This window comes from Armigeres subalbatus, chromosome 3 (assembly GCF_024139115.2).
Source record: "Armigeres subalbatus isolate Guangzhou_Male chromosome 3, GZ_Asu_2, whole genome shotgun sequence".
Classification (NCBI taxonomy): domain Eukaryota; kingdom Metazoa; phylum Arthropoda; class Insecta; order Diptera; family Culicidae; genus Armigeres; species Armigeres subalbatus.
In genome coordinates, this window is record NC_085141.1 from 186,985,446 (window position 1) to 187,005,160 (window position 19,715).

The window sequence follows — 19,715 nt, forward strand, 5'->3', positions numbered from 1 at the left end:
GTTAAGGACGTGTCCACAATAAATTCGCTATATAAAATTCAATTTGTAACAATAACCCTTAAAAACTATGTCGCTTTAATCAATATTAAATACATTTGAAGGGAAAAATATGTTTTGTACTTCAACTCATAAAAAAATGAAGAAAATAGTATTCGACATTTGACTTATGAATATGCCTAATACCGCGTACATTCCGAAGAAGATTCCAAATACCGCGCAGAAAATTGCCTAATACCGTGCTCCTATCAAACAAGCTCAAATGATGAGCTTAAGAGCACATTTACAATAAAATATGTAAATAATTGAATCATATACAAATTTCAATTAAATTATTAGGTCATACATACATACATAACGCATAAAAATTTACTATTTTACACAGATACCTACTGGGAAAAGAATCATTTCCTTGGGATATTGACGGTTTAAAAGCGTTTATTAATTTTTCAAATAATTTACTTCACATCAGGTTTTAGATAGATGATATCCAATCGACTGTCTAAGTAGATTTGAAAACAATGGGAGGATTTGTATTCAGATGAAAAATACTCTACCTTTATTTCTAAAGGAAACTGCACAGGAAAAATATTTACGTCTATAGTCTGTGGTAAATATCGCATAAATGATATTGTATTCGTATGTGCTGAACGACACAATAAAGACGATTTGTATGTTCATTAGATGTATACCATCTTCAAGTCTTCCAACAGAAGTTTCTCTTTGGGGAAGTATTGGAATAATACATATTGCAATATGTTATTCATCTGAATGATGCTTCCGGATTACTCTACGAATAAAATGTCGTAGATATTTAATATGAATGTTTAAATACCTATACTATATTGTCTAGTGGTCTATGTATTCAATGTGATGGTTACGTTTTATTTTTCTGAGTATCAACTTCACGGTATAGCCTAGTCACGGTATTAGGCACTACTGGCGAAGAAGATGGCCTAATGCCGCGATAATTGTTTTGATCAATAAAATGCAAAACAAGAAATTTAAATACCATTTCAGTATCCAGCTCATTTTTTATAGCTGTAAAACTGGGCTCAATGATATATTGAAGTAAATATCATTTAAAAATCAAGTTACAAGACTTAGAAATTTAATCATAATTTTAAGCGTTTTGCTAAGCAGATGCAAATTTTGGCTGGTCGAGCCATACATTTTCACATTTATTTTTTAGCGCCTAATTTACGTCACAAATACCCACAATAATAATTTGCTAACATTTTCTAATATATATTTGTGTATTTCACCAAATAATGTGATGTGTATGAGAGACAGTACCTCTATATTTATCAATTTGGATAAAATCCACGGTATTAGGCAATGCGCGGAATTAGGGCAGGTCACGGTATCTATTTTCATTGGCAATCATGGGAAAGAAAGGGAAAATTACCCAAATTTGGGTAAATTTTGTCTGCTATATTTTCATAAGTGCGTATATTGAACTCAAAGTTTGGGTTGATTTATCTGTCCGTGCAGAGTACCGGCGACGAAAACATTTCACTCACAGTACTGTTGTATCTGTCGCATTACAAGGATATATTTAATATTTATACTGAAATCCGAAATACATAAGAGTGTTGTAAATAATAGCTTGTGATATTGAATTGTATATCACTATCTTTGTTATTCATTACATATGTGAATTGTCGAAAAAATCATAATTACTGTGGAAGAAAAAATAAATAATAGGAATAGTTCAGCTGCCTATGAATCACTTAGTTTCAAAGGCAAATAGTAAGCTCAAAGTGAACAAAGGGCATTAGAACGCAGAGTAAAAGAAAATGGCCTGGACGAAATATCAAATTATACTGGCGTTTACCCTCGTGATAACTGGATCAATCAACACCCTCAGCACCAAGTAAGTATAAATGTAGAAATGTGGGCCATTGTAATGTATTTGATTAACTTTGAAATAATTTCACACTTTTCCTCCTGTCAGATGGGCGGACTACATCAAGTCGGAAAGCTCCGATGGCCAAATTCGGCCATTTGAGCATCCATTTGTTCAAGCTTGTGCCATGTTCATGGGCGAGTTCCTTTGTCTGGTGACATTCAAGGCTCTTTATTATCACTTTCGCAGAAAAAATGTAAGTATATAGAATAGTAACTGCGAACATTTTTTTGTTTTTATTTTCCTTGATCTGCATTAGGTATAGTGTTGGGCAAAATACAAATGCAGGCAAACAGGATGGGCCAAAAAATGTTTAATAAATTATTTTTCGTGTATAGAAATAACTCTTTTTTGTCTTAAACGATTATTTAGCTTATTTAAAGTCAACAACTTCTTTAAAAAGCTCATATTTTTTAATTTCCTAAATATTTTTAATAATGAAAACAGAAAAAGTGCTGCTCAGTGTTGGCTCCAGCTATAGGTAAACCACAATATAACATTCCGTTATGAAATGATACTTTTCAATTTATTCATTGAATCGTATAGGTGTATTTTGTAATTTGTAATTTTAATCATTCAGTTTTACATGATCATGTAGGTACAGACTGAAAAGAAAAACTGGTGGCTAACATCTCTCTGATGGGGAGCGCGCGGTGGGGCCCACTGACAATTCAAAATTAGGAAACAGAAACATTATTTCAGGACTAATTTTCTATGATGCAGTAATTGTTAAGCGATTTGAATGAATTTATGACTATTATCGTCGTGTACCACGTATTCCGTGCCGTGAAAAATGTGTCCAATTTTTAATTTAATTGTAATAATATCATCATTCAATACAACACGGTTAGTACGATGCAATAATAATTGGTAATAATATTGTATCAGAAAATAACGCCCACAGCAAAATAACGATTTTTCTATAGTAGACTGGCCCAGGAAACAAAAAGTTGTCTAATTCCACGGGGCACCCCCCAGGATTGTGTCTTTGGGTGAGAAAATCAATCTCTGAAAATTTCAGCTCAATCGCTTGTTGCATAAGCTGGCGCATTTGATTTGAAATTTGTATGGGGATTTCAGCCAAAATGTATAGGAAAATACATCTCCGTCACTCATTCGATCTGGAAATTGGTTCTGATTGCTCGATTGACCTCAGAATTGCAAAAACGGCAGTTGGTATGCTACAGAACAATTTTACAGAACATTGTATGATGATTAAATGAACTTTTATATAGGTTTCGGCTGATGCGATTTGAACAATAAATCCAAAAATACACAATTCAGCTCCTAATAAACCAGCCGAAAACTATATAAAAGTTCATTTGATTATCATACAATGTTCTGTGAAATTGTTCTGTAGCATATCAACTGCCGTTTTTGCAATTCTGAGGTCAATCGAGCATTCAGAACCAATTCCCAGATCGAATGAGTGACGGAGGTGTATTTTCCTACACATTTTGGCTGAAATCCCCATACAAACTTCAAATCAAATGCGCCAGCTTATGCAACAAGCGATTGAGCTGAAATTTTCAGAGATTCATTTTATCACCCAAAGACACAATCCTGGGGGGTGCTCCGTGGAATTCGACAACATTTTTTTCTCCCCATACTAAGCTGGGCCAGTCTATTCTATATAGGTATACATTGTACAGGTTATTCGACTTTGTCATTAGATGGGAATACACAGCTCGGCTGGACATTAATTTTCAGTGCAAAACGTAAACAAACGAGCATAAATTCCATACAAAAAATCCAAGATGGTTAAGTTGGGGATATTGACGAGTCAGAACTATAGACACTATAGTGTCTATAGTCAGAACACCCCCAATAAATGCATCCTGCCGTGCAGTGCCCTATACTATACCCTAAAAATTCTGGCGAATTTGGTTTAGATGATTTTAATTTCTGGCATTGCTTTCGATTCATAAAAAACAATTTCTGGTCATTTATTTTACATCCTGGGGTGGCCACCACCGAACCGGGAAAAACGGGAAAAGCGGGAAAAGGACGAAAAATTGAAGTCATCGGGAAAAAGGCGATGATTGAATGTATTCAACTTTTACCTTCTAATACCCAAGCTAGCGCTTAGACGTTATCGTAATGTTTTTGTAATTTTGAAATTGAACAGAATTCGAAAATAAAATTGAATTCGGTGATTGATATATATTTTAACACATGAACAAAAATTGTTTCGATTATATTAGAAAAATCTACAAATCTTTTGAAAATAGTATTTTTCAAACATTGTGGTTTGTCCGTCATATTTTAAAAGGGTAAAATATCGTTGGAATAATATTTATATAACTAACTCAACATAATAGAAAATGATGATACTCATTCAGATCTTGAAGAATTTAATTCAAATTGTTATGCAGAAAACCGCGAGAAGATTAGAGTTTGCCCGGCTAAGTTATTAGCATTTCTTTGAAGTGGGGTTTGAGCAAATTTCGTTTCTTTTACCTTTGAAAAGAAATAAATTCACCCCTACAACACTCCAGTAAAATGCTAATATCCTTGCGTAATAAACTCCAATCTACTCGCGGTTTTCTGCATAACATTCTGTATTTAATTCTACAAGAACTGAATGAGTATCATGGTTCTTGATCGTGAATTGCGTCGTCCAACTGCAAATCACTGTTTTTGGATGTTTCTGCACATATTTTTCCATATAAACTTCCAACGAGTTTAGCACCGCCCAAACGTTGACCGATTTGGCTGAAATTGTGTCCATAGCATCAGGGCATTAAATGGAACCGAATAAGAGGGCGGCCCATCAAAAAATTTGAAAAAGTGTTTTTTGAGCCACCTTAGTGACTATGGTTCCTCATATTAAGTAACACACCACGAGAAGATATCTACTCGCCTGTACGTAAACGGGAGTGAGTTACAAGTTGTGCCACAGAATTATGTTGATAATTACAACAACATTTGGTAGAGGTTCTGCCAAATCGCACGATGCGCCAACCAAACTTTTTCCATTTTTCTTCCCAAGCTTTCGTTTAGTGGATTTATTTGACCGCAAATCGTTTCTGATATCCCTCAAGCGTATAACTGAGAATATCCTACAATAATTAAACGTTTGAATAGATATGAAATTATTCCCATTTTGTTTGTACGAAGAGAATATTATAAATCAGTCAAAAAGCCGCTTGGTGCGGTTTGGCTGAATCACGACCATTTGATGTTTAATATGAGCTAAGTTTTCTGTATACACAGGATTTTGTTTTTACACGATTTTTTTTCGCTCGTGTTTTTGATCGTGTGACTTCAATTTACCACCAAAATCTTCGCAACATGTTTCAAAAAATCCAAAATAAATCAAAGAAAAATCACATGATAATTAATATGCGTTAAACATTTAGGATGAGTGGAAAATTGAGAAAATGTAAATCGTGTAAAAACAGAATCCAGTGTAATAGCCAAAGAATAATATAAAATAATTTAATTGATTCCTAGTCGGTGAACTATTTGAATGATTTGTTTGAGAAACTGCATCTATCCATTTTGCACAATTTTGAGAACACAACAAAAAACTATTCTTGAACAAATTGGCACCGAATCTTTCAACTTCTTTGATATAGATCAATAGCTTTAGGCAAAACTCAACTCCCTGGGGCACTTCCAGTGCAAAAACTGTAAGCAGTACTCCATAATTGCTCTTCAAAGTGCGTGCACATTTGTAGTTTCTAAATAAAAAACGATTTTTTCCTACATTACCGAACATAATTTTTATTTTTTTTTGCCGGAATACCTATTTTTTTGGATAAAAATCTCATTTTGGCAAAAAATGTTACATATGCAGTTTCTCAATCAAACGGTTCACTCACAAAGCTTATCCAATTTTCTGCGAGCGGTCTCTGATTTGACGTGTCTGGAGGTCAACTGCACCCACAGCTCCGAGCATTTTGACCAATGTCGCATATAAGAATGTGCTGATTCAGTGAATTCAAGCCTTCTTATATATACCACATTGACCAAATGCTCAAATGCTCAAATGCTCAAAATGCTTTTCTTACTTTTGCACTTAGCCGAAGCAAACAGTCTTTTTCAAGGCTCTAAGAGTTAAAAATGATGTTCTCCATCAAACGCTATCGCACGGATTAGAAGGATCTTCAGTGGAAGGGCTGAGATACAGTCTACATCCCCTGCTGAGCCCCAATGACTGATTATTGTAAAATTTGGCCTAAACATTCTTTGCATATCAATGAATATTGTGGCTAAATTTCATAAAATTTGGTCGTCAAAAACCCCCCTGACAATAATAGAACAAAACCTGCCAAAGCCGTCATTCCCTCTAGGTATAAATGATTTTTATTTTGAGATTTTTTACAATAGGCAATGCTAAAAAAGTGACTTTAGTGACCATTTTCCGAAAAATAGTGACTTTAGTGACTTTTGGATGCAAATAGTGACTTTTTAGTTACTAGACTCAAAATAGTGACCAAGTCACTGAAAAGTGACTCGCTACCAGGCCTGAGAGTTTGACAAACTTTTTCCGTCGTGTGGGGTCTGCTTCTAAATGTAGGATCCCTAGTTTTGACTACGTAAATATAAGTCTTATACCGGCAAATACGAGCAGTCAAAGAAAGCGAAATAACACATTTTGCCTTATACCAGACTAATGCGTACACCGCAAAAAGCAGGTATCTGGCAACCCCAATCCTACCCACTACGTTTGACAATAGCCAACATCTTTGAGTTTCCCATTGTTCTGTTGAAATTGGGTTTCCCACTGACATTTTTTTTTTGAAAACAACCCACTATTCCGAAGTGTTTTTTTCCAAATGGGGGCCATCCACAAAGTACGTCCCGCTCCGGGGGGGGGGGGGGGGTTCCAAGCAGCGTGACGACTCGTACAAAAAATTTAGAGGTTTTATATACAAAGTGTGACAAAGGGGGGGGGGGGTCGAAAATCGCTAATTTTTGCGTGACGTACTTTATGGATCTTTCCATAGACGTAATTATTTTTCATCATTTTTCAAGAGCTTGTGCAAAAGTATGAATGCGAGGTGTATTTCAACAAGAATATTGATGTCTTTAATCAATTTTCATATTTCAATCGACACCAAGCGCTCTACTTTGCCAAAATATTATGTTATTTAAAATATGTTTTCAATGGCAGGTTTCAACGATTATGATTACGCCTTCGTATTAAATTAATCGATGATTTTGATGCTGGCATCAGAAACATGGCCGCTTCGCAGATCCCTGGCAAAAAGGTATACAGCGCAAAACAGTGAATATATTGTCGGCGTAGCATCAACTTAGAATTCGGAAGTCGGGACTTCCGAACCGAATTTTCTTCCGAAGTTTTATCTGTCAAACTAATTGATGCGTTGTTCAGCACATCTTTAGGCGAATCCAGCGCACTACTTCCGAAGTTAGGAAATTTGCCTGTATCTGGAGAAAAATCCAACGGTATAAAAAGCGTTCTAACTTTGTTCCGGATAGACAATATCCTGCTGAAGACGTACTTTTTCCCAATTCATTTTATCACGAGCCGGTGACAAGCGCGGTGTCATTATCATCAATAGACATAGCCCGCTGTCAACATTGAAACGCAGTATGAAAAAAAATATAGCCCAGGACATCCTCTGGCTACACTCTGGCGATGGGCTCAACAATAGGATGTCAGTAGCCTGCTTTCACTGCAGTAGCCTGCCTGTTTTCACTTCCTATAAGTTACCCTTCTTTGAAACGCGAGCAGTTTTTTTTTGTTCCAATGGATTTTCGAACCGACTATTTGTTGAAAACCATGATAGCAAAACCTTTATTATTTATCCTGTAATTTACCCATCTTTATTGCATGTGCAGTTTTAAACATTAAGGTCACTCCTGACGGAATCCAAGTTTCAAAGTGCTCGCGTTTTCGGGGGCACACCACTCGATACGGAAGCGGCGCACAACTGTCATTTTTGTTGACTTAGCTTTGCTGTGTCGCAGCATGCGTGAAATAATAAAAATGACAGTTGTGCGTTGCTTCCGTATCGAGTGGTGGTGGGCCCCCGAAAATACGAGCACTTTGGAACTTGGATTCCGTCAGGAGTGACCTTAAACTTGACGCAAGAAGACTTTTTAGTGTTTTCAAGATTAACGACTTTAAATTTGGTACTGCGTTATGAATTATGTTGATGACACAATTGGGAAGTGATGCAAAATTTGCTTTTCTCCTTATTTTGCACATTTTTTCATATGAAGTAAAAAAACTTATTGATTTTGTTTGAGCAAGGAAAAGATGAAGTAATGTTAATCAAATTATTAAAAGACAATTATATTATAAAAATAACAAGTTGTAAGTATTGATCCCAATAGAGACAAAATTTGTATTCGAATACCAGTCATGACAAATTAACCTCCATCTGGATAAAAACATTGCTCACAAGATGATGATAATAATTAATAATTTTTTCTCACGTTTTTAGGATGGTACGGAGGATCGTCATGATCTCGTAAAAGGCAATCGGAACTTCAGTCCGTTTATTTTATTTGTGCCGGCTATGTGCGATATGATTGCCACTTCAATCATGTATGTTGGATTAAATCTGACCTATGCTTCCAGTTTCCAAATGCTACGTGGTAAGTGTGATTAATAACGGGTTTCTCCAATTATATTGAGGTACACAACAAAGTTGAACCGACAAGCTACAATTTAACTCCAAAAAATAAACTATCTTTAAAATATACATTACATAACATAATCATCTCAGCTCGGTAAAATAAGTAAATAGGGTTTCTCACCCCATTCCCGGCCTAACTTGCGTACGACTACATTATTGAATTGATATTTATGATAGGAAGCAACTTTTCCTGAATTTTGTAAGCTGTATAATACTGCATTGGGGCTCACTTCTGCTTAAAAAATAGCTCTTCGTGTTAAATATCGCTCAAAAAAGCTTTTATTTGATTTAAATTAACGAGGTGCAGCACTCATTTCAGTCGTAGCGATTCCCATTCCGGCATACAAAAAACCAGTTCCCAGCCTAAGCAAAATTTCACTCAATCTCTCAACATTTTACTCTCATTCTCTCTCAGGACGGTAGAAAATGCGACGTAAACAAAAATATGCACGTTCCACGACAACAAGATGCCAGATGGTATTATTCATAATCATTTTTATTTGGTTGAGAAGATATATTTACTAATCCAAATTTCTTCCAAATACATAAAAACAATATTTTTTTCACCTTTTAAAATGGAGAGAATTATAAACAACATGATAGCGTCAACGTATTAGACAATTTTCCTATTAACGATGAAGGATCATTTTCATAATCCTGGCCTTTTGGCAGCACGGTGCGGCTAGAAGTTCTTGGGCCGAGGTGAATTTTTGTTCGGTTTGAGAATACATTTTAAAATGTATTCTAATATGTTTAAATAAGTTCTAGTGAAACGAAAAATTAGGAAGAATTGAAGCGCGTATGTTTAGAATTATGGTGTGGTGATTAGCAACTTCAAGCGATGGTTGCATCGAGTACTGTGACGATTTTCAGGTAGGTGTTTATTTGAGGATACCGTTTTGTAAAGTGGTGTGGCATCGGAGAGTGAAATTTTGAATTCTACATTTTTATTTTCTACAATTGGATCAATTAGGAGTAAATCAAGTGATAGAAAAATATTGAGTATTGTGAAAAATAAACGGGAGACTTTTTAAAAATTATCAATCATAAACCTACGACTTCCAAACAGTATAAATCATTAGTTTTCTGTGCAGTGAGCCGGGCACCGGGTCCATAGGCCCAAGTAGTGATTTACCCTATCTGCCAACGTTTCATTTAGTACGGAAGTGTCTCCGGTTGTGCGGGCCTAGTTCCGCGTTTCACTCATAACGTTTTCTAGTCAACATTATGCATCACAACTAACACCAATGGAACAATACAGACTTAAGCTAACTTTTCTCCGAAGTAACTATAATGATTTACACAAACAGAAAAAATGTGTCTACTTATATGACGTGTTGATCCTTGGCCATCTTGGTTTGGTTGCGGGTCACCTTTTAAAGCTTCTTGAAATGGAAAAAAAATATGGAGTAAAAGGCTTATGAATCAATAAAAAAGAACGTTTAATAATTTTATAAGCTATAACGTTTTACGTTTTTTGTTGTTGTATTAATTTGTATAAGCTACTAGCAGACCCGACGAACTTCGTTTCGCCTAAAATTCATTTATTCTCTGCTTAGTTCTCAATGCAGAAATCTGTTTCATTTGCATGGCAGCCCCCCTTTCCAAAGGAGGGAGGGGTCTCCAACCATCTTAAGAACCTTCCTCGGCCCCAAAAACCTCTGCATACAAATTTTCACGCCGATCGGCTCAGTAGTTTCGGAGTCTATAAGGTTCAGAAAGACAGAAATTCATTTTTATGTATATAGAAGAAGAAGATAACGTTTAACGTTTTTTGTTGATAATTAAGTATTCGCAAACTAAAATATAATAAGATTAAAGTCATAACTTAGAAAAGCTTGTGTTGTTCAAATCGTGTTACCCCTGTGCTCAACTCCCGTGTAGGGACGTTCCGATACTTCGAAATATCGATATTTGGTTCGATATGATAATCGAATCAAAGTATCGATATCACCGATATATTGGAATGAAAATATCGATATATCGGATAATCATACACTCTAAAAAACCATCACGTCATATTCACGTGAAAAATCACGTAACTGATCTGTCTTGAACAAATGACGATTGTTACGTGACGTTAGTAATGCTCACCAGAAATTCACGTAACTTTTACTAAAAATCTTGGTGAATATGACTGTATATCCACGTAAACAATTCAAGTGAGATTGTGTTAGTGTGATTGCAGCTTCGGCATTTGCGGAAGACCTGCATTGTAAACAAGAATTAATAATACATAACCTAAACATGATGATACTTCGCGGGCGGAGGTAAGTGATATTTCAGGTGCATCTAGGCGGATATTTTCCGTGCCTGCATTTCTCCTCTTTGAACAAAAAGCAACGGAGGTTGGATAAAATTTATTAGATTCGTTGAAAAATTATGTGAAAAAGAAAAGGAAGCTGCATGGAAGTCTAGAGCTACAGTTTTCCGGTCGCGTAAATCTAAAGTTTATAGCCTAGGTTCCACTACTTTTTGGTTAATTAAAAGCGGCAATATTAGCAATTTTCGAGCAAGTAACTAGTTTCAAATTTTCAGCGATTCTCATTGACATAATTTCTCAACAAATCTGATAAATTTAATTCAACATCCGCCGATTACATTGTTTTTCTTCAACAGTATTTCTGTGATAACTCCAAAGCGCAATGACAAAATGACGGCATTCCCTGTCAATAACGCGAAAAAGCTTCCCTTTTATGGGCAGTCCCTGTTCAGTTCATTTTTGCATTCATTCCAAAATCACTATATTGCAATACATTTTAAAACATGTAGTGGTTACCTGCTGTCTTGTAGATTTCACTAAAATTTCACGTAACCAGTACGTACAAATCACGTCAGGTTCACCTGATAAAACACGTAACTACTTTTCATGCTTCACGTCATAAGTACTGGAAGATCCAGTCAGAGTCACCGGATAAATCACGTAACTGAAGGAAACTAAATTTTGTTCAGGTTACTTGTCATTCAGGTCACTCTTACGTGAAAAGTAGGGTGGATGAGAACCACATTTGTTTTCAGGTAAATATGACGTGAAGATTTTTCAGAGTGTATGATATTTTAGACATGCGAATATTTCGGCACCAACATTTCAAAAGGGCGTAACTGCTTTTGTAAACAAGAGCTTCTCACGTCGCTGGTGGGTTAATTTGAACCACCACGCAATCCAACACCACTGATGGAAGCATCGAATCCTCTTCTTTCATTTAATGGTGCTGGATTGCGTGGGTGAGCACAAATAAGCCTACCAGAGACGTGAGAAGCTCTTGTTTACAAAAGCAGTTTCGCCCTTTTGAAATGTTGGTACCGATTTGATAATAACAAATGACTTTTGTACATTAGTGTATCCACCCTGCGTCTATTGGTGGTTCAACAATCAACGATGTCGAAGTTTGTCGTAGTTTCAACTGATAGTGAAGGTGTTTTAGCATAGCGTTTCCCTTTTGCCGACCGCCTGAATTTCTTTGATTATATCAACTTAAATTTACTGCACTTTCTAACAATTTTTCGAATTGCCTTAGAACATTCTCCTGAAAAATCTGTTTTTTTTTACATTTACGGGAAATTATTTATTCTTTTCCGATCGTCCAATGGATTTTTTTTCGGAACTAGCTTAATTCATTTTATTTTACACGAAAAACTCTTAGAAAAATCTTTTTTTTACTGTTTTTCAATGGATGTATTTCGAAGTTTCCACAAAAATTTCCACGGAACTTCTCTTAAGTTTATAAGGGGCTTTCTTCTGAATTTCCGAACCAAATTTCGGCCGAAAATTCTTCTAAATGTCTATAGGACATTCTTGTTCATTTCCACAGGAACTATTTCATACTAAATTTTTATTAATTCTATTAAGGCTTTTGTCCAATAAGCAAAACCAAATTAAACTTAAAAGAGAGATTTCAAATGGAGGTGATCGTGGAAAATGTAAAATAAATTAGTAAATTGATTAAAACGCAAATTTCACCAGTTTTCTTAACCTTCCTTCCTTAACAAAAAAAACACGCTTGCCGTACACAAAAGCGGTAGTCACGCACGCGTGATTCAGGACCATACGAGTCCCGGAAGGTTAAAGAATTTTGAGGGAAGAATCAATATTTTATTATTTTTTTCATTCTTAAAGATGAATTTCCCTTAAAATATGACTTAACCACAAAAATAATGGTGGGGGAGGAGACAGAAAAAATATTGTTATATTGTGTTATCTCTTAATTTAAGAAGATTTTAAAATTTATAAGGTCTTTACTCAGTACTTGTGTTCTTTTTTTTATTCGATATATTGATATTGAAAGCAAAAATATCGATATGACCGATATATTGAAAGCAAAATATCGATACAAAAATATCGGATATCGAAACAAATATATCGATATTACGATATATCGGAATATCGGAACGTCCCTACGTATATGGAGCAAGTTATAGAAGCTCGAATTTTATAGCATGGCGTCATGCTTTGCCATGCTTCTCGTTGCCGTGATGCGACTTTCAAATAATATATTCCCCTAAAGAATAGTTAGGGTAGGATGGGCCAAGATGGGTCGCACGGCGAATCCTGAATGCCTAAAAACAGAAAAAAAAACAATTAAACTTTTCAACGTGGATTTATAAAAATAGCTTATAATCTGTAGGCCAGGGCCCGAAGACGTAAATAACAAAAATTCCACTTTTTATTTTATTTTGATTCATGTCTATTTTTCTGTCGATCAAAAAATGCCGGCGTAAGATGGGTCAAACAGCGGGGCAAGATGGGTCACCTTTAAATTCTGCAATTAATATTGTTTTTATTCTTCTTCTTATTGGCATTACATCCCCCTATTGGGACATTGCCGCCTCGCAGCTTGTTCATTTAGCACTTCCACAGTTATTAACTGCGAGGTTTCTAAGCCAAGGCACCATTTTTGCATTCGTATATCATGACTCATGAGGCTAATACGATCACGATGATACTTTTATGCTCAGGGAAATCGAGACAATTTTCAATCCGAAAATTGCCTAGACCGGCACCGGAAATCGAACCCAGCCACCCAGGTTTTGCTTTGTAGCCGTGTGTCTTATCGCTAGGCTAAGGAGGGCACAATATTAAATTACACATTGTTTTGTTTCTTTATTAAAGTGATTTTTAAGTTCATTACTAATCAAATTACACACATATAGATAAGTTTAATGCCAATAATTTTATTGAATTAAAAAATATGTTCAAGCTTTGGATGAAAAAATGGTTTTAAAATGTCTGCAATTTCTTATGGAAACAAGCCGTCTGGTATTTCGGTATTACAAAAATTATATATTTTTTATAAAAAGATCAACACCATTAAGAACTATATCGAAAAAAAGCTATTCACATCATTTTATTCGAATAAAATCGGATGGATTTTAAAAATTTATGTTTATTTATATGTTAATTCTGCTTGTTAAGGTTTATGAAAAAATATAATACTGAATAAATATTGCACTATTCCAATATTTATTCGAGCATTTTTTCCCTGGTCACAAATCGACATAAAATTGCCTCGTTTTATAACATAATTACTTTCTGGTTCAAATTCTGGTCACTTGATTTTGATTTTCTACCTTTTCCGACAGGTTAGCGAACGTGTAGTATTCCCCAAGCTTGTTGATCATGACTCATGATCACCGTTGGGGGTGGATAGCTAAACGCTTGGTCAAATTATCCTTCTTGATGCCCTTCTTACGGAGCCATGTGTCCAAAACTCCAATTTCAATATCACTTCTTATTTGCGATACATCGGAAACAACAAATTATCAACAAACAAACAAATTCTGATTTGAACCTTAACATATGAATACATCGATTGCAGGGTAAAACAAACCAATACCTTCGCTTCATGTTCTTTAGAGTAGTAACACTTTGAAAGTGGATAACTTATTTTCGATACAGTCCTTATGCTCTCTGATTCATGAAAAATTCTGTGCTGTTGGTTGTGTTACGGTGAGTTTTATTTTGTTTGAATAGTTGGAAATATTCGATCGAATCGGTATCGTTTGTGCTATATTGTGTATGTTTTATTAGTTGATTCTGTGTCTGGACTCAAGAGGAAAGCCTGTAAGAAGGCATAAAATGTTTAGTTGTGATTTGTCCCAAGTTTGTTCCAGACCCAGATGCATCGAATCGTTGATGCCAAATGGCATTAATTGATTCGAGGTGCCCATATAGGGTAAGAATCCTACACAAAACCTCTGCTATGAATACAGCAAACTAATTGCTGTAGACAAAATGTGCAATACGCAATGAAAATATACATGCGGGATTTGGCTGATGGACCAAAATCTCATATGAAACCTCGTCATTTCCCGTAGTGGGCACCACCTAGCCGTCTCTCTCAGGGCACCACGTCATTTGTTATTTATTTCATGTTGTTTGAGCATCTTTATGTTTGTATAAAATAAAATATGTTACACTGGCGCCCAGCTAAATATCCCTCAATGATACAAGTATCGATTTGATTGTTTAAATGTGTGATTCATCTGATTTATCGCGATAATCATTTGTAATCCACCACTAGGCGGTACCACCTAGCCGTCTCTCTCAGGGCACCACGAGAGAACGTGCATTATTTTAATTTGTTATTTGTTTCATGATGCTTGAGCATCTTTATGTTTGTATAAAATATAATAAGTTAATATGTAACAAATGTTTAAATTACACATTGCTCGACGCGATTAAAAGTCTTATAGGGGTGATCGGGGCAATATGGGCCACCTAAGGAAATCGTTCCGAAAAGCGCTGAAAAGCTCAAAAAAGCATCGTTCAAATGTAGTTGACTTATACTAGAGAATGTTACCTTTCATATTTCGTCGATGAATGACGAAAAATGCGTTTGGAAATTGTTGGAATGCACTTTTGAAAATGTATTGATTTCAATGTGTGTTCCCGACTATACGGGGCAATATGAGCCACCATTTGGGGAAGTATGGGCCACCCTTCCAAAACCTTTATTTAGGCGAAAAAAGTATCGTAATATAGAAGAATATGATATTCCTACAACAGTTGTGAGTATTCCATATCAAATAAAATGAAAAAATTGCACAACAACAGACTGAACTGATTTGCCACTCTTCACCGTTTGAACAGCCACATTTCAATTGGTCAATGGTCATTTTTTCTGTTTCTATCGCAGTAATCCGCTGTTGAAATTTTTTCGTAATGAATCTTACATATATGATAATATTTTTGTATTTGAATACTGAAATTTGAACTTAATCGCATTTTAAGGCCAGATATCTTGTTCTATGCAGGTATGCCCATATTGCCCCATAGAGACTGGTTTTGGGAAAAAAAAAGTTTTATGATAAATTCAGATTTGTATCAATATAAACATGTGTGCACAATATTCAATTTTAATATATCTTTTGATTGTGGTGTATTTTTGACTTGTATTTCAATCAGTTTTGTGTCAAAACCTTATTTATAAACTTGAAATCTTATAATAATTTTGCCTATGCAGTGAAAATTTACATTTTCAAGTATATTTTCATGTTTGAATTGAATTTTAATGCGGTTTTCACGTTGATGCATATAAGGAGCATCCTCTTAAAGATCGTATAACTTTTACATGATAAAACTTGTCAATAAGCTCAAAATGAGGGTGGCTCATATTGCCCCGTATGTTCATATTGCCCCTACTGCCCCTAGAAAGTGTTTTTCGCATAAAATATTTTTTCCTTGCCATATCCCACCAAAATGAAATTTTATCATGAAATCGAGTGACAATAAAGTAAAACCAAATTATTCCTCCTACAAAGTCATAATCTCCACATTAAAATGTATACGATGCTCAAAAACGTCCCTGACCCATCTCGCTCCACATTACCCTACATTTAAAAAAAGCGCAGTTAATTTTGTTTGGTAAAGTTAAATTTAAAGGTAACATTAGTGAATGAGCAGTGAACCTGATCAAAACCGAAAGATAGACCGATCCCCGCTCGGTGGAACGAAAAGGTACGCGAAGCCGGGTTGCTTTGGGTACGTGTGTAAGGGTGGATCGCCCCGGAGACATAAACGGCATTTTTACGCCGCCAGTGTTTTCGCGGAATAAAACGGAAGCTGCTGGAACGCCACTCCCATCTCTAGTTCGGCCATAACACACACGCGGGCCATCTTTTTCGTTGCGAGCCAAATCGCAGCGTGGACATCTCGGTGGCACCCATCGAATCACCGCCATCAACGAGGTTTCCTTGAACCAGCAACCATAAAAAACATGCGCAGGTACGTCTAGAGCTAAGTTACATGACCATGTAATGATCACTTCCGTAAAACCAGTCCAGCACGAATAAACTGTTATATAAATGAGAAAAAGGAATATATCGTAATACAGCTTCAAAGCTAGCATTTAATTTCCAATAATGATTATTAACGCGTTTCGCTATGATCTAGAAATCAAAATTAAAATAACCCGTGTGGGATCATTTTATAGTACAGAAAATTAATTTCTAAATTTCAAATTTCAAATAACACAATGTTTCTTTTAATTTCTGAGTTGGAATAAAATCTTAGGTGTTCAGGATGATTAGCATCATCGTTCCCTGGAATAAAATCGAAAATCGATTCTTCAATTTGGTACCCTATTATCAGTGTTGCCAGTTTTACAAAACTTATCAAATATTCCCAACACTCCCACCTGTTGCGGGAGGCATTTTAACCGATGCTTACAGCAGACAAAAGACACGTTTCTCGTCTATCATTAGCTAAAAAGCTACATATATTAATTAGAATAAACAGTTCACATTTAATAAAAATATCTTACAATTTCGGTGTTTTACTTCCTCTCAGAAGAATACCTCTTCACTACTGGTATTGCTAATTAAACTATCCACTATCACTCTCATTTATAGAATAGTTTATTTGTGCTGGACCCTTTTTTACGGGAATGTAAACACATGAGCAAACATGGCCATGTAACTTAGCTCTATAGACGTACCTGGTATTTTGCAGGTATTTCGATGAACGAGGGAGGCCGATGAACTTCGACAAATCTACAGCTGCTGGCTCGAGGAAACCTCGTTGATCGCGGTGATGCGATGGCTGCCACCGAGATGCGTTTCTCCTAAAAACTTGAGATCGGAATAGGAATTATTAGCTTTATTTTTGAGCCAACAATTCTTTTTTCTTAGCATTAGTATTGGTACGGTGTGTTCCGTAGATTGGACAATAGTGATACTCATTAGGTTGTTGTCTTTGGGTGTGTATAATATCGGTTGGCTTTTGCATAAGCGTTGCTCAACCCGCAAGTGCTTACCAAGAGAAGAGTTTCGTGAAAACAGCGTAGTTAACCGTAACTTTAAAATGACCGAATTTGCGAACTTGGTCTATTTTCGATAGGAAACAACGGGACCACGTTCGTCGAATCTCTATGTTTTTCCGTCCTCGAGCTGAGTAGATTAGTATATTACACAGGTTCGATGTAGCTAAAGGTTTCTTTACAAATGTATATAACGTACTCAAATATTATATTTTATTCACACATTTTCTTTTGTAGGTTCGGTCATCATATTCGTAGGCGTTTTAAGCGTAGCTTTTTTGAATAGAAATTTAGTGAGCCGAGAATGGATTGGAATATTGTTTATCATAATGGGATTAGCTGTAGTAGGTCTCTCTGACTTCATGTCCGATGACGGTAATGATTCATCATACAGCAAGAACAATGTCATCACCGGTGATTTGCTAATTATCCTGGCCCAAATTATTACCGCCGTACAGATGGTATACGAAGAACGTTACGTGGCTGGACTGGATATCCCTGCTCTGCAGGCTGTTGGATGGGAAGGTAAATACCACTTATGTTATGATGTAACGATTTTTTTTACTGATATATCTTTTTTAGGATTCTTCGGTTTTAGTGTTCTTGGAACGCTGTTGATCCCTATGTACTTTATTACCGTTGGGCCTCCCTTCAACGACAACCCGCGCGGAGTATTGGAAGATGTATTGGATGCCCTTGTGCAAATGAAAAACAATTATCACCTCATCATGGCTATTATCGGAACCATTGTTTCGATAGCGTTTTTCAATTTTGCTGGCATTAGCGTCACCAAGGAAATATCTGCTACCACTCGAATGGTACTTGACTCTGTACGAACCTTGGTCATCTGGATTGTTTCTTTGAAGCTACAATGGCAACAGTTTCATTATTTGCAAATTTTTGGCTTTGGTGCACTCTTGTTCGGTATGTGTTTGTATAACAATATCCTCATTCTGCAAACATACGACCGACTGTATAATTTACTCGCCCGAAGACGTGAAAATGATGGACAAGCTGACCCCATTGTTAACAGACGTGCAGATGAGCCGGATTGTTAGACTGAATGTTAAATGCTTCTAAAGTGATAACTTATTCATATTTTAGCATGTAAGTAAAGTATATTTGGGAGAAATTAGTGTAATTTTGAATCTAGAATATATTATGTTTGTCCCAAAATGTTCAAATGTCAACTTATTTTTGATTTATGTTCTCAAATATTTGGAATAATAAAAAAGTAAAACTAATATTCTATTCTGTTATTTTCGACCATAACGTCTATCGTTGTGGTATGTCCTAATGTTGCGGTAGTGATAAAATAGTCCATTTAGGATATAATAGCATTAAACACAATTGTGGATACGGTAAAAACTCTTCGAATTAACGACTAGAATAGCTTTTGTTTGTCAAAATTCCGTTCCAAATGATGAAAAAACAACATTTTTCATTAAAAATTTGAATCCTTTGAACATATTATTGCGGTAGTGTAGTATCGATCTCCATAAGAAATATATACAATACCGCAACAATAGGACTGACCTTCAAAAAATATCGCAACGATAGGCAACTGCATTCTACCATTCTATTATTGCGGCACTTTGTTTTTATTGTGATAAAACCAATCGACATAAGTTCAGCACAATTGACGTAATATTTACGAAACTATATAGTTAACGAGCATCCTGTTTGACTACTGTAATGTAGAAAACGACCAACAGGTAATTTTTAAAGAATTTTTGAAATCAATTTTGTTTTGACGCGGTACTCCTCCATGATAGGTCGTTTTATGTTACCAATTGGGGTAAGTTCGACATCTGTCTTCCAATCGCAAAATTCCTCTGTTTTACTGGACTTATCAGTAGCATAATATATCTAAGCTGGAGGATATAACTAAGTCATGATATTGAATATGCTATTGTTATGTATAATCATATTGGG

The 19,715-nt window shown here is 35.6% G+C and overlaps 1 protein-coding gene across 1 annotated transcript; it reads left to right on the forward strand.

Annotated features, from left to right (window-relative positions):
- Window positions 1–1,494: 1,494 nt before the first annotated feature.
- LOC134221256 (solute carrier family 35 member F6) lies at window positions 1,495–19,024 on the forward strand. Its single transcript, XM_062700449.1, has 5 exons — window positions 1,495–1,873; window positions 1,955–2,102; window positions 8,329–8,482; window positions 18,018–18,305; window positions 18,363–19,024. Exons 1-5 carry the CDS (start codon window positions 1,797–1,799, stop codon window positions 18,836–18,838), a joined length of 1,143 nt encoding a protein of 380 aa, XP_062556433.1. The 5' UTR covers window positions 1,495–1,796; the 3' UTR covers window positions 18,839–19,024.
- Window positions 19,025–19,715: the final 691 nt, after the last annotated feature.